The 14,662-nt window shown below is 33.5% G+C and overlaps 1 protein-coding gene across 4 annotated transcripts in view; it reads left to right on the forward strand.

Annotated features, from left to right (window-relative positions):
- CLCN3 (chloride voltage-gated channel 3) overlaps positions 1-14,662 on the forward strand; it is a 120,247-nt gene that overhangs the window by 66,506 nt on the left and 39,079 nt on the right. For all 4 annotated transcript variants that reach the window (XM_037831002.1, XM_037831005.1, XM_037831004.1 and 1 more), the window contains one exon: positions 9,084-9,241. In XM_037831002.1, the coding sequence (XP_037686930.1) occupies positions 9,084-9,241 (158 nt within the window). The remainder of the gene's footprint in view (positions 1-9,083; positions 9,242-14,662) is intronic.

Consider the following 14,662-nt stretch of genomic DNA (forward strand, 5'->3'; position numbering starts at 1 on the left):
GTGTTTACTGAGCCCTTGTATATATACAACACTATAGGGGTGCTGTGGAGAAAGATAATGGAAATAATAATGATTAATAATAGCTAATACATAATAGAATGTACTATTTGTCAATACTGTTCTAAGTGCTTTACATTTATCAACTCATTTTATCCTCATCACAAGCTTGTGAAATAGGTGTTATTTTTATCATCATTCCCATTTTCCTGTTGACAAAACTGAGGTAAAGAACTGTTAACTAAATTAGTGGTCAGGATTCAATTCCAGATAATTTGGCTCATGCTCTAATAAGTTGAGAATATATTGTCTCTCATTAATAAGTTTTATTCTTTGCCATTTTGAGTCTAGTAGGGGTAGAAGAAGACTTCTCAAATTTAAAAACAAAAAAACAAAATTGCAAGGAAGTTAATATATTTCTATTGAATGGAAGAGACTGCATGTGCTATGAAACTTTGGGGGAAGAAATCAGTCTGCTTCTAACAAGTGTTGTCAAAGTAGAGTCTTTAAGGATGACACATGGGAATTAGATAGAACAATCCTTGTGAAAGGAATAGAATGAGTAAATGCTGTGAAGGGAGTAAATACCTACTATATTGTTTCCTGATTAGTTTTGTTGTTTCAGTGGATTCGCTAAGGGGGAATAGTACAGAAAGGTAGAAGTTTGAAGAGTGCCAGATTATGGACGGACTTGAATGCCAGACTTATGATGGTCTTAATTCAACAAAAATTGCAGCCTCACTGCTGAAACAAATACTTGGGATCTTATTCTTTCAAGTTTTTACCTGAAATCATTTTTTGGCATTCGTTAGCTCAAAGATATATTTAAATAAAGATTTTTTGTTGCTATTATGATGGGTGAATTTGTTCATTTCACTTCCCTACTAAAACTTTCAGTAATTAAATATTTTTATACATTATTTGAAAATTCAGGTTTTATATGATATTCTTTTTGCCAGAAGGACATTCTGTAGGCTGTTTGTAAAATAATTTTAGAATTTAAATCTCTTCTTAAAAAGTAATCCATGTAAGTGTCTGCAAATTAAAAGAACAAATAGATATTCTTTATTTGATCTTAGAAACTCTTTGTATTCTAAAGCAGTGGTATAAAACAAAGACTGTCTTTAAATTGATTTTGTCCACAGTATCTAATTTAAAATCTTCAGTAATATCTGGTTCAGAATTTTAACGTCTTATTACTACCTCTAGCTATAACAGACACTTTACTGTGATTAATTTTATGCTAACTCATGGTTTGTCATAAGTCGGATATGCTTTGCATATCAAGATTTCAAAATGTTAACAGATCTCCTGCTACATAGATTAGGGTTGCAATTTTGACTATTTTTCTTGCACTGCTTTGTTCTTCCAGAGGAGGTTAATAACTTAAATGTACTTTAAAGTTGTTTTTTCCTTAATTTAGTAAAAAATGGTTTTTCTTTAGTTCTTTCAATTTATTCCTCTTGCCATTTAAGAAAGCAGATTTCATAGATCTTTTTATTCATGTAATATACAAATCATCTAACATGCAGAAATAATAAATGAACATGAAACTTATTTCTAGTTATTTGGATGCCCTAATATCTACTTTGTCATCTCTACCTCAGGAATTGGATTTTTATTTGGGGATGGCAGTAAAATAGAGAAGAAAACAGCGATTTGGATTCTCGGCTCAGCATTGCTACTGACCGGTTGTATGACTTTGGTCAACTTCTTAAGGATTTGGTATTAACTTCCAAGTCTTTGCAATTTAATTACATAGCAGTTAAATATGACTGCAGATTACAGAAAAATTTTAAGAGCATATACTTCATTTATCCTGTCCATTTATTCAGCAGTTAAATATGACTGCAGATTACAGAAAAATTTTAAGAGCATATACTTCATTTATCCTGTCCATTTATTCAGCAGACTTTTAACTGATCATATAGTAACTGCTAGGCACTATACTTGCCCTTAGATTTTTAATGCTTATTTGAGAGTGTGTCTTGTTAACTTTCTTAAACTTACACTATCAGTTTATAACATTTACCCACTCTTCCTTCACCAGGATTGACCATTGCTTATCAGTAAGGTTACAGAGGGAGAAAAAAATGCATTAGATTAGACTTCCTGCTTTTACTAAACAAAAGCAATTTGCTAGTCATGGGATATTTAGAATTTTGGATTTCTGCCTTCCTTCTTCAATAATAAAAATAAGAGTCTATATTTTATGTGTGTGATAGGAAAGTCTACTAAATAATGAAAAAGTCAGCTTATAGGTAACTGTGGCTAGTATGATCTCACTTATGCTTTATTTATAGAAAATGTTAAAGGTTTACTAAAGCCACTCACCAGGTTAACTATTTTAACTCTGTCTCACCACCTTTATTTCATCCCACAGTGTTTTTTAAAGGACCTCTTTGTCTTTTATAGTCGTCTTCCAGATACCAGTTTTAGGAAAGCCATATTATCATTTCCTAATTAACCAACTCTTTAAATATTATTTCAGGAAAGTGGGCGACAGGCATGTTATATATAAGAGAACTTTAATTTGTGTAATGGCAGTACCTAAAAGATAGATGCTTTCATTCACACATAAGGTGAAGTTGAGATGTGAAGTTGGATACCTTATATCTTATACTATTGCATATTTAAAATGTTTATTAATGTACGTAGATGATTTATTTTTATTGCTCTCTTTTTAGCATATGCGAATTAAACCTTACACAAATTTAGATTGCAGTGAACCATTAGGTACGTTAGGAATATTTTTAAACCATTCTTAGGAAATATACCTTAAAAATTATCTTAATTTGGGGTGGTAGCCTTTTTGTGATTATATTAGAAATGCAATGCCTTTATTTTGTTTAGAGTAAGATAGGATACCTTTCCTTTTCTCCTCCTTCTTTGTGCTACTCAAGATTTTCATATTTGGCAGAACAAAGGTAATGTCTAAAGAAAAAGCAATGTCACATTCTAAAGTAAATGTTTAAAACTTTCGTTTCTGGTTTTGTGATATTTTGAATTGCTGCATAGTTTTGTAAATTAGATGCTGATTTCTGCAGAGTAATTTATTTAAAAATCACTAGAGGCAAGACACATGCCTAATGGAAATGTTTATTGTGGTACTGTACCTTTTTCTCCCTCTCATAAAAATGGTGGTAATAGTAGTCTCTGCTTTTCTACTGCTCAGTTTACAAGCTGTTGGAGAAATCATAAATATAGCATGCTTAGGTTGCTTATTATCTTTATGGTATAGTCTGGAAATTCTTATCATGCAGCTGGTGATGTATTGTTGATGCATGTAGAGAAGTATAGAAATTTTGCTTTTTATTTCTTGCAGAAAAGAGGAAGATCAGCAGTCCATGTCTCCTCAGCTCTAACCAGATAAGAGCAATGTAGAGGGAAAAAAGCAAGTTTGCAGAATATTTCATAGTAGACTTTTTTTAGCACTTTATTTTCACATAATTTCAGACTTAAAGAAAGTTGAAGAAAATAGTACAAAGAACTTATATACCCTTTATCTAAATTCCTCAGATATTAACATTTTACCACATTTGCTAATTCTTTCTCTCACTATTATATGTGTAATATATAATATATAACATGTATAATATGGCACATATATAGACCACATAATTTTTTTCCCGAATCATGTAAGAGTCAGATGCGGATGTAATTCATTTTACCCCTAAATATTTCAGTGCTTACAGAAAGGACATTCTCATATACAGCCACAGTAGTTTTCAAAATCAAGAAATTGACATTGATTCAGTACTATTATCTAATCTACACACTGTTTACAAATTTTGCCAGTTGTCCCATTAATAAATATCCTTTAATATAGAATAAAAAACATTTTTCCCTTGGTCCAGGATCCAGTCCAGGAGCACATGCTGTATTTAGTTGTCATGTCTCTTTAGTCTCCTTTAATCGGAAACAGTTTCTCGGTAATCCTTTGTCTTTGAGAGCCTTGGTTTTTTTTTTTTTTTTTTTTTTTTAATAATAATACAAGCAGTTCATATTTTAGAAAATTCTTCAGTTTGGGTTTGCCTGATTTTTCCTTGTAAGATTTATTTTTATGCGTTTTGAATGGAATTCTACAGAAATGCTGTACTGCATACCAGGAGGCTGTAAGAGGCTCTTGAGTCTTCCCTCCAAAGACATTTTCAAAATTACCAGTTTTAATATTATCTAATGGAAAGCAGAGTCAGAGGTACTCAGATTTGTAAGATGTTATGATTGTCCCTGTTGTATTTTTTCTCCAGTTGCTTTTTCTTAAGAAAACTGTTTGGCTATCTTTTTGACAAAGCAGAAATTATTGAATAAAATCATTATAGATGGAGGAAGAAAGACCTACTATACTTAAAACTTTAAGTAGAAGGTTTAGAAGGTATATTTTATGTAAATGAACACGGAGTAAGGCAGGGATTGGGCCTTTAAATCCTTGGCCTAGAAGGATAAATTATTTATTTCTGTATGCTTCTGCCAAAACAGTGTAATCAGTATACTACTTTCCTTTTAGAAGTTTTGCACCTTTCTGAGGCAGACATTCAAATGTATTAAATGGATAAGTGAAAACTCTGTTCTACCCAATAGGAGCAGATAGTCATCTAAGTTTGTTAGTGCAATCAGTATTCACTATTTATTGCTTTGTTTAAAAAATTAACTCCTTCGGTGTCTTGTTTCCATTGCCTGTTTCAATTCTCAAGAAACAGAACTTACAACCTACAGTATAGTTCTTACTTTTGGTATAGTGGCTCTGTGTGTCCCTTCCTCCCATTTCCCCCTACCCCCCACCAGTTGATTTAAGCTTATCTCTTACTCGAGTCTGAAGAGTGTTTATTTATAGTGTTTGGGGAAAGTTCAGATCCTGGCTTTGACACCTGATATTTTTGTGAAGTGGCTTAACATTTAAGGTTTTTTGCTTTATCCTCAAACAGAAAGGGATGAGTCATTTTAAGCAATCAGAAGGACTGCAAGAGTTGTCTGGGAATTTTGCTCAATTCTTTATAAGTCATAGAATAAAATAAATAGGTCTCTTGTGTTTTATTTATGCAGTGTTCCTTTAAGCATTAGTATAGTGCGACACCTTATATTTTATCAAATAGTTATTAACACTTTCATTTAAAATGACATACTTCCTAAATCTCTAGACTTTTTGCATAAAATCTATATTACTACTAAATAATTTGAGGATGTAATTTGTAATCACTTAGGCTAAAGTCACCTATTTGAATTTATATACAGGCTTTTCAGAGTTTTGAGTGCTTTGGAAAAATTTTAAATCCTATGTTTGTATGTCTTTCTTATTAACTCTAGCATATATCAGAGTTTTCAAGGGCACTGATGAATAGTTGGTACTTAAAGATGACTTGTCCAAGGTTACATAACTGTCAAAGACTAGAATATGGGTCTTTTGGTACCGTTTTTTGCTCTTTTTACTTATATAATGTTTGATTTATTAGGATTTATCTGTTTTCATAGACCTATTCCTGTCCCTATTAAAATAGAGTATTTGTGTGTGTCTGTCTTTAGAAAAGTAATTTTCACTGTAAAAAACATATCACTCTAAAGTGTAAAGTAGAAAATAACAGTTCATTGTCTGCTTTTTCTAACAATTCTACTTCTCAGAGTTACCCATTATTAATATATCACTTCTAATCCATTCTTTTTCTCCATATTTATGAGCATACATATGAATGTCATTATTTATTACTCATCTGTCCATACACTGGTTAAAGGGAGTGTCAGTCTCCAGGTTTTCACTATCACACAGTCATATGATAAAAGCTATGTGGTAATACAATTATCATCAAGAATCAAGTCTACTGGATTACCATTCAACAGATTCAGGCATTTCCTTCTAGCTATTCTAATACACTAGAAACTAAAAAGGAATACCTATATAATGCGTAAGAATAACTCCAGATTGACCTCTTGACTCTATCTGAGATCTCTCAGCCACTGAAACTTTATTTTGTTTCATTTCTTTCCCCCCTTTTGGTCAAGATGGCATTGTCGATCCCATGATGCCAGGGCCAGGCTCATCTCTGGAAGTCCTTTTCCTTGTTGCCAGGGAGACTTACACTCCTGGGAGTCATGTCCCACGAAGTGGGTGGGTAGTGAGTTTATCTGCAGAGTTGGCTGAGAGAAAGAGGCTACATCTGAGCAACAAAAGAGGTTCTCTGGAAGTGACTCTTAGGCATAGATATAAGTAGGCTTACTCCTTTGCAAGAATAAGTTTCATAAGGGCAAGCCCCAAGATCAAGAGCTTGACTTATTAAATTGGGATTCCCTAATGCTTGGGGAAATATCAGGAATTCCCCAGTGAGGAAGTTTAATATTTTCACATTTTTCCCCAAAAAGGGGGACTTTGCAAATACTTTTTATTTTCTGCCCAGAGTACTCTGGGGTGCATGGGGGTGTCATATTAACCTGTACAGAATAACAAGATCTCATTCCCCATTCTAGGTTCCATGCAATCATGTTGTTTAAATAAACTGACCATATGGGTTGTATTAGGAAGCATGCTACAGAGAATATAAATTTTGCACCAAATAAACATCTCTTAAATAACAGTCAAAACTCAGGAATAGATATGACTGCTGTAAAGAGCTTACAATCTCTACAACAAGTCTTGTTGACATTCCACACTCCTGCATCGTTGATTGCCCAGTCTCTGTCCACATGCTATCCTCTGGTACCTATGTTCTTTTTTTTCCTGTTTTTTTCTCTGATTAATTGGTACCTATGCTCTTGAATTCAGTTCTCATTATTGTAAGTTATTAGTGAGGCCTTCCAGTATTACTCCTTTTGTTTCTGGCTTATTTCACATAATATAATGTCCTCAAGGTTCATTCACCTAGTTGCAGGCCTCATGACTTCATTCCTTCTTGCAGCTGTTCAGTATTCCATTGTATGTATACATGAGCCTAATTTTTAACCAAAATAAATTTTGCAGAAGAATTTAAAATTAAACATGATCTGCACATGACCTTTTTTAAATGTATTTTTTATTGTGAAATTTAACATATATCTGTAATAATGATTACTTGTTAAATCATACTTTGAAAGTTAAGAGCAAATTTCAAAGAATGTTATGAGTTACTGCTCCACCATTTCGATTATTTCCTTGTTGTAAAATAAAACATAAATACAGAAAGGGGATAACTTTCAAAGTACAATTTAATGAGTAGCTAGAGAGCAAATTTTAGAGAGTGTTATTGGTTACCATTCTACCATTTCAGTTATTCCTTTCTAGCTATTCTAATACCCTAGCATCTTAGAAATGTATTCAGTATTTGTAATCCTTTGTTAAATCTTGTCTGTTTCTACCCCTTCCTGTTCTTTAATCACTTTCATGATCTTCAAGGGTGTCTAGTTAGTGACCACCCTAATTTGTTCATATTGAAAAGGGGTGTTGACATTATGGGGAAGGGGGCTGCATCTGATTGTTGTTCTTAAAGAGGCTATTGCCTCTGGATTTTAGGGCTTGCCTGGCATTGGAACACTCTGGTGGATTTAAGTTTCTGAGAGATAAACATAGTGAGTAAAACTTTTCTAGAATCTCAGTTAAGGACCTGGATATTTCAGGATTACTGTTGATTGGGGCAAGGCATACTGTGGCCATTTGGGGTATCTAGCTGGAGCTTGCATAAGAGAAACCTCCAGGATAGCTTCTGACTCTATTTGAAATCTCTTAGCCACTGTAACCTTATTTTGTTACCTTTCTTTTCTCCTTTTTGACATGACCTTTTTTTACATGCAAAATACATTGTAGCCAGCTTTCTATCAGTATATATAGATCTACTTTGTTCTTTTTAATAGCTACTTTATATTCCATTGCATAGATGTACACAATTTAGTTAACCAATTACCATTGGATGAGGCATTTCTGTTAGTCTGAATTTTTCAATATTATAAATTATGTTTCATTGAAATCTTTGTGCACTTGAAGAATTGATTCTTAGAAGTAGAATTTCTGGATTACTTTGTATTTTAATAGATATTTCCAAGTTGCCATTCAAAATGCTTGTTTCAATCTTTACTGCCTTTAACAGTAGAAATATGTCTCAAGTCCAGTGATTTTTACTCTCAGATTACCATAAATATTTTTCCCTTCCTTCCTTCCTTCCTTCCTTCCTTCTTTCCTTCCTCCCTCCCTCCCTCCCTTCCTCTTTTTATGTAACATTATTCACATCATGTTTTTGCCCTTTTGAGAAATAGGTATAAGCATATCTACCATAGAATGTCTAGATGTAATTCTTGTTGTGGAACCATAGCCTAATTATTCCAGATTACAATTAAAATTCATTTGAGGAAATTTCTTTTACTTTAGGAAATTTTCTTAGATTAATCTCACTAGTTCCAGACACAACAGTCCCAAGATTTCATTGTAATAAATTAAATATAGTAACACAAGTATACATGGTTTTATAGTGTATTATTACTGGAACTTGATTTAAAATATAGTTTTGAATTGGGAACCCCCAACTTGCTAGTGTGTTGATTTTGACTGCTGTATTCTGACTATTCTACCTCCTGAATTGTCTTTTCTGTTTCCTTTGATGTCCGCCATCCTAAAGCCAAATTTTTCCTAAGGCTAAGTTTCTATAGAAACCTTTGATCATCAGGTAGTATTTACAACACTCTCATGAAAATGATTTACACATTTATATTGTTCTGTCTCTAACTCTGGTCTTTTGAATTTTTTGGGGGGTGGTGGTTAGGGAGTGGGGATGCATATTTCTACTTCTGTGCCTTCTAGTCCACAGAACCTCATGCTCTGTCTCTTTACTGTGGAAAGCATGAATGGACATCATCAAAAGATGCAGATGTCAGTAATAAAGTCCTTGAAATTATTTGTAAAATTTTGTATGCATGTGAGATTTTCTGGGTAGAGTTCCCATGGCTTCCATCATATTCTTAAAAGGCTCTGTGATCCAATAGTGGTTGAAAACCATGCTCTGACACCTTAATCTCAATTTGTCCTAACCTGAATTCATTATTTTCCTTGAAAACCTGATTCCCTTTCTTTTAAGAAGTTCATAGCTAATAGTTGTCTTTTATAATCATAGTCATCTTTCCTTTTTACTCTGTAGGAACTCATTATACAATGACAAATGGTGGCAGCATTAACAGTTCTACACACTTACTGGATCTTTTGGATGAACCGATCCCAGGTGTTGGTACTTACGATGATTTCCATACTATTGATTGGGTGCGAGAGAAATGTAAAGACAGAGAAAGGCATAGACGGGTAAGTGTTTTTGGTAATTTTTAAGATACTGTGCCTAATTAGATCATTTACTGATGCATTTTTGCCTCAGATCTCAGGCCTCCAGAATATATGCCATCATTAACATGAAGTTAGGTAGATTTCTACATACTATATGTGATACAAGTTTGTTTTTCCTTTCTCTGTGTTTGTGTGTTATTTTATTATTTTTAATAGTTTATTTATATCCCACGTCTTTCCAGAAAGGATTTGAGGTAGATTAAAAACAAAGAAATATAATAAGAAAATAAAATAGAAAAGAAAGGGGAAAACACATCACAGGAGTTGGGGGAAACATCAAACCAAATTGAAGATGGAGGTCAGTGCAGTTATTGGCCTTGAGAGGCCAGCAGCTAAAACAAAAGAGAAAACTTGGTATATAGCTCATATCCAAAAAGAATAAGCATACTGGGGTGGTGTTTGATAGGTTTTTGCTGTTTTCTTTTATCCCTTTTCCTGGTATTAAATTCTAAGAGAGATTTTTCAAATTGGGTCTTGCATAGGGCTTAATGAGTGGTGTAATGAAAACCACTACATGAACAATAAATAAATAAATAGACTTTAACAAAGTAAAATTTATGGATCCTTTTTGTTGGCGTTGTAACCTACTGCTATAATGTAATCTAAAACACATTTTAATAAAATAAAGAATCTCCTTAAAAACAAGAAATTCCAAAAGGCCCTCTGTAGCTTTGGGGATCTGAATTTTATCTATAAATGAAAATAAGTGTGTGTACAAATTGTTTATAACCTTTCATTTTAATTTATACATGTCTATAAAACTTGAACTTGAAATTACATTACGTTGTTTATAAGAAATAGAGCTTGTGAGATTCATCAGTTGATTTTTTACCATTTCTGGCAACTATATAAGATGCGGCATAACTGGAAAATAGGATACAATACATTAAATCAATGTTCTGATCTAAATGATTCTCAAATTTTTTGGTCTCAGGACCCCTTGAAAGTCTAAAAAATTATTGATGAGCCCAAGGGGCTTTTGTTATGGGCATTATAGCAATTGACATTTACCATATTAAAAATTAAAATTGAGAAAGCTTTAAAATATTTATTAATTCATTAAAAATAATTAAATTGAATATAAATAACATTTAAAAAATTTCATAATGCCTAATTTTTACTGTATATACCAGCTGTTGGGGTTACAGAGGTAATATAGGAGACAAACAGGCAAATAATTTCAAGAAATCGCAGTGAAGCTTTTTTAAGAAGTTACCATTGTGTCATAGAAACACAGAGGAGGGACATCAGTAGAGTGGGTGAGCCAGAACATTCCAGATAATATAATGTAGCTTTTTAATGAAAAATAACTGTTTTCCCAAACAAAAAATATTTAGTGAGAGAGTGACATTGTATTACATTTTATAAATTTCATTAATGTCTGGTTTAATAGAAGACAGCTGCGTTCTCTCTCATATCTGCTTCTGTATTCAATCTGTTGTGGTATGTTGTTTTAGTTGAAGTATATGAAGAAAATACAACCTCCAAATATGTAGTTGGAAAAGCTAGGAATATTTTAAGAATTTTTTCTGATTATTGTGGATATTCTTCTTTGATAATGCATCAAAACTTCTCTAGTGGTAGCTTCTTAAAGGTTAGTTGCAGTGTGTAATCTGAAACTGCATCAATGAACATTTGTTAACATCACCATTGGCCACTCCAAAATCTTCAAGTATTAGAAACCTGTCAGCCTCATGGTGGTATATACAAGTTTTCCAAAATTCTCATTTCCTCTTGAAAGCTCAAATTTTATCACTGGAAATGAGGACTCTCATTTATTTTACTTGAAGTGGTAAGTGCACATGGTTCATTTTGAGAAAACATATGCCTAATTCTCAAGTCTGAATAACTGTAGTTTGTGTGTCAGTCTTTCTTTCAGCTAACCTTAGTTTTGTATGAAAAAAAAAGTCTGGTTTATTTTGCAGCTCCATCACATAAGTGCTTTTCCTCAAGACATAACCTCAAAAATCAGTGTGCAGCAGAAGTGCTAATTTACATGTACTTGTTTTGTCACACAAAATATTAAAAAATCAAGTTCTTAGTGGTCAAGGCATAATAATTTTACTGCTTCATCAAAGACATTCTTAAGTGAAACTGGATTTTTAAAATTCATTTATTTTAAATGATGCATGGTACCTTTGGGTGCCATTGCCTTGATTTGTGATAAAGTGCTAGCAGTTTTAACATTGCTTTTATATCATTAGTGAAAATGTCACATAACACAGTGAACAAAGCACATAACATCCTAATGTTGTTATGAAAATAGTTTTGACCTTGCAGATAGTTTGCAAGGATCAGGGACTCCTGGGGTATCTGCAGATCACACTTAAAAAACCACTGTTTTAATCCAATGTGTCTAAGTCAGACACATTTATTATAAATCTGGTATTTCATAAGATTATTAGATAAATACAGTTGTATTTAGAAGTATTTATGTTTACAGAGTCATTAACAATATTCAGATTGGAATTTAAGTGTATTTTAAAGTGGGGTACCCTGAGAGTAACTGGAAGACACACATTCGTGAAATTTTAGAGAAAACTGAAACTAAAAGAAAAAAAAACGTGTTTTTTTTTTTTTTCTGATTATGGAAGCAGTTCACAGTCCTTAAAAATATTCCAAATAGTAGAACAATATTTGAAGAAACAAGTAAATGTCCCAGCTAATCTTATCAAACACCTCTTTCTAGATCAGCTAAACATCATTTTCCACTATTTTAAATACAGTTTTAATGAGATATATTGACACATCATACAAACCATCTGAAGTACAAAATCACTGGCTCACAGTGTCACCACACAATCACCCCATGATTGATTTTAGAACATTTCCATTACTCCATGAAAGAAATAAAAATAAAAAAGGAAACCCAAACATCCTATACCCTTCCCTCCCCCATTATTGACCCATAGTATTGGTGTAGTACATTTGTTAGACTGTTGATGAAAGAGTATTAAAATATTACTGTTAAGTCTAGCTCACAGTTTGCAATAGGTGCATTTTTTTTTCCATATACCCCTCTATTGTTAACTCCTTATATTAGTGTCATACATTTGTTCTATTTCATGAAAGAACTTTTTAATATTTGTTCAGTTAATTATGGACAATGTCCACCACTGAGTTTTCACTGTTTTGATGTGTGTTTTAACATAATTTTTTTAAAGCTGGAGAAAATTCCATGCATTGCTGTTCTTACATTTCTTAAAATTAAAAAAAAAATGTTTTTTTCCATGTCAGTGCATATACTGACCTAATTCATTTTTTTTATTAAATTCAGTTTTATTGAAATACATTCACACACCATACAATCATCCATGATATACAATCCACTGTCCACAGTATGATAACATAGTTATGCGTTCATCACCACAATCTATCTCTGAACATTTTCCTTACATCAGAAAGAACCAGAACAAGAATAAAAAATAAAAGTGAAAAAAGACACCCAAATCATCCCCCCATCCCACCCCATTTGTCCTTTAGTTTTTATCCCCATTCCTCCTTTCATCCATACACTAGATAAAGGGGGTGTGATCCACAAGGACTTCACAATCACACTGTCACCCCTTGTAATCTACATTATTATATAATTGTCTTCAGGAGTCCAGACTGCTGGGTTGGAGTTTGGTAGTTTCAGGTATTTACTTCTAGCTATTCCAATACATTAAAGCCTAAGGGTGTTATCTATATAGTGCATAAGAATGTCCACCAGAGTGACCTCTCGACTCCATTTGGAATCTCTCAGCCACTGAAACTATTTCGTCTCATTTTGCATCCCCCTTTTGGTCAAGAAGATACTCTCAGTCCCACGATGCCGGGTCCACCTTCATCCCCAGGAGTCATACTCTGCGTTGCCAGGGAGATTTACACCCCTGGGAGTCAGGTCCCATGGGGGGAGGGCAGCGAGTTCACCTGTCGAGATGGCTCAGTTAGAGAGAGAGAGGGCCACATCTGAGCAACAAAGAGGTACTCAGGGGGAGACTCTTAGGCACCATTACATACAAGTTTAGACTCTCCTTTGTGGTAATGAGCTTCATAAGGGCAAGTCCCATGCTCGAGGGCTCAGCACATCAAACCGCCAGTCCCAATGTTTGTGACAACATCAACACCAGTCCAGGTGAGGATGTCCAACACATCCGCACCTTCCCCCAGATCCTCGGGGCTGGGGAGTGGGAGGCTGTAAATATATTTTTTATTATCTGCCCAAATTACTCTAGGATGTGTCACTATTTCACTCCAGCCTATACTAACCTACCGTATCTCACTTCCTATTCAAAGTTCCACGCAATTGTGGTGTTTGAACAAATCGACTGTAGAGTTGTACCGTTTAGAAAATTTAGATCCTGTACCAAATAGATATCTATTCCCTTGGTCTCATATGAAAGTTGAAGTTTTAAAACACAATCAGTTTCAACCTTTATCCTTTGTCCTGGCTTGCCCTGGTCTTAACGAGATCTGCTTCATTCATATCACTAATTGAAGTCTGGGCTCTTTTTCAGCTTTTTTTTTTTTTTGACAATGGCTGTATGCACTAATACTGACATTCATATCTGCCGAGCCCTAGCTCTGAGTTTCAGGTGTCTCAGAGATATACTTGTACTTTACCCCTTACCCAAATTATTTTGAAGCAAATTGACATATCATTTCATCATTTCAAATATAACTATTTCAGTATTTTGCAAAATATTTGTACTCTAATCATCTTTCCTTTTAAATTTATTAGTTTGAATACTTCTGTAAAAGTATTCCCTGCAACTATTTGGATTTCCTGAAGTACAGATTGTACAGGAAAGGGAGGATAAATGCTTGATTCTGTTCCTTTATTTGCCTGTTTTAAAATGGTAACATGGTTCCCTAGCAGCCTCAAAGTTGACCAATAAAGTTTTTGGTTGCGTGTTGTTGTTTCAGTATCTTCTTGAGCTCATGGATTTAAACATATTTGATATGTTTCAATTATTGCAGTTATCCTTATTGATGGCCAAAATATTCCATTTTTAACTGGTGGGAGTTTATTTAGATTGACACTTATGTTCTCTGACTTGTCCTCAGTAGACTTTGATATATTTTTGGAAAACAAGATGATCCAAGGTTGTCTTACACATTTCTGCACCAAACCTAGAATCAGTCGTTTCTCCTGGTTCCTTTGAAAGGAAGATTGTAGATAATCTTTTAGAGATAATTTGGGAACCAGGGGTACTTATTACTTCCTGATTGATCATTCTTTTTTCTAGCGTCCTACATTTATATGAACCTTCTAATTTAAATTCATTACTGAGGGTTTTTACTTAACCTTTAGTTTTTATGCAAACAAAGGATTCAGGTTAACTATACCAACACTATCCAGTAATATGCTTACTGAAATGTTTTAGTGTTTTGTTTTGT

The sequence above is a fragment of the Choloepus didactylus genome, chromosome 3 (genome assembly GCF_015220235.1).
Source record: "Choloepus didactylus isolate mChoDid1 chromosome 3, mChoDid1.pri, whole genome shotgun sequence".
Classification (NCBI taxonomy): domain Eukaryota; kingdom Metazoa; phylum Chordata; class Mammalia; order Pilosa; family Megalonychidae; genus Choloepus; species Choloepus didactylus.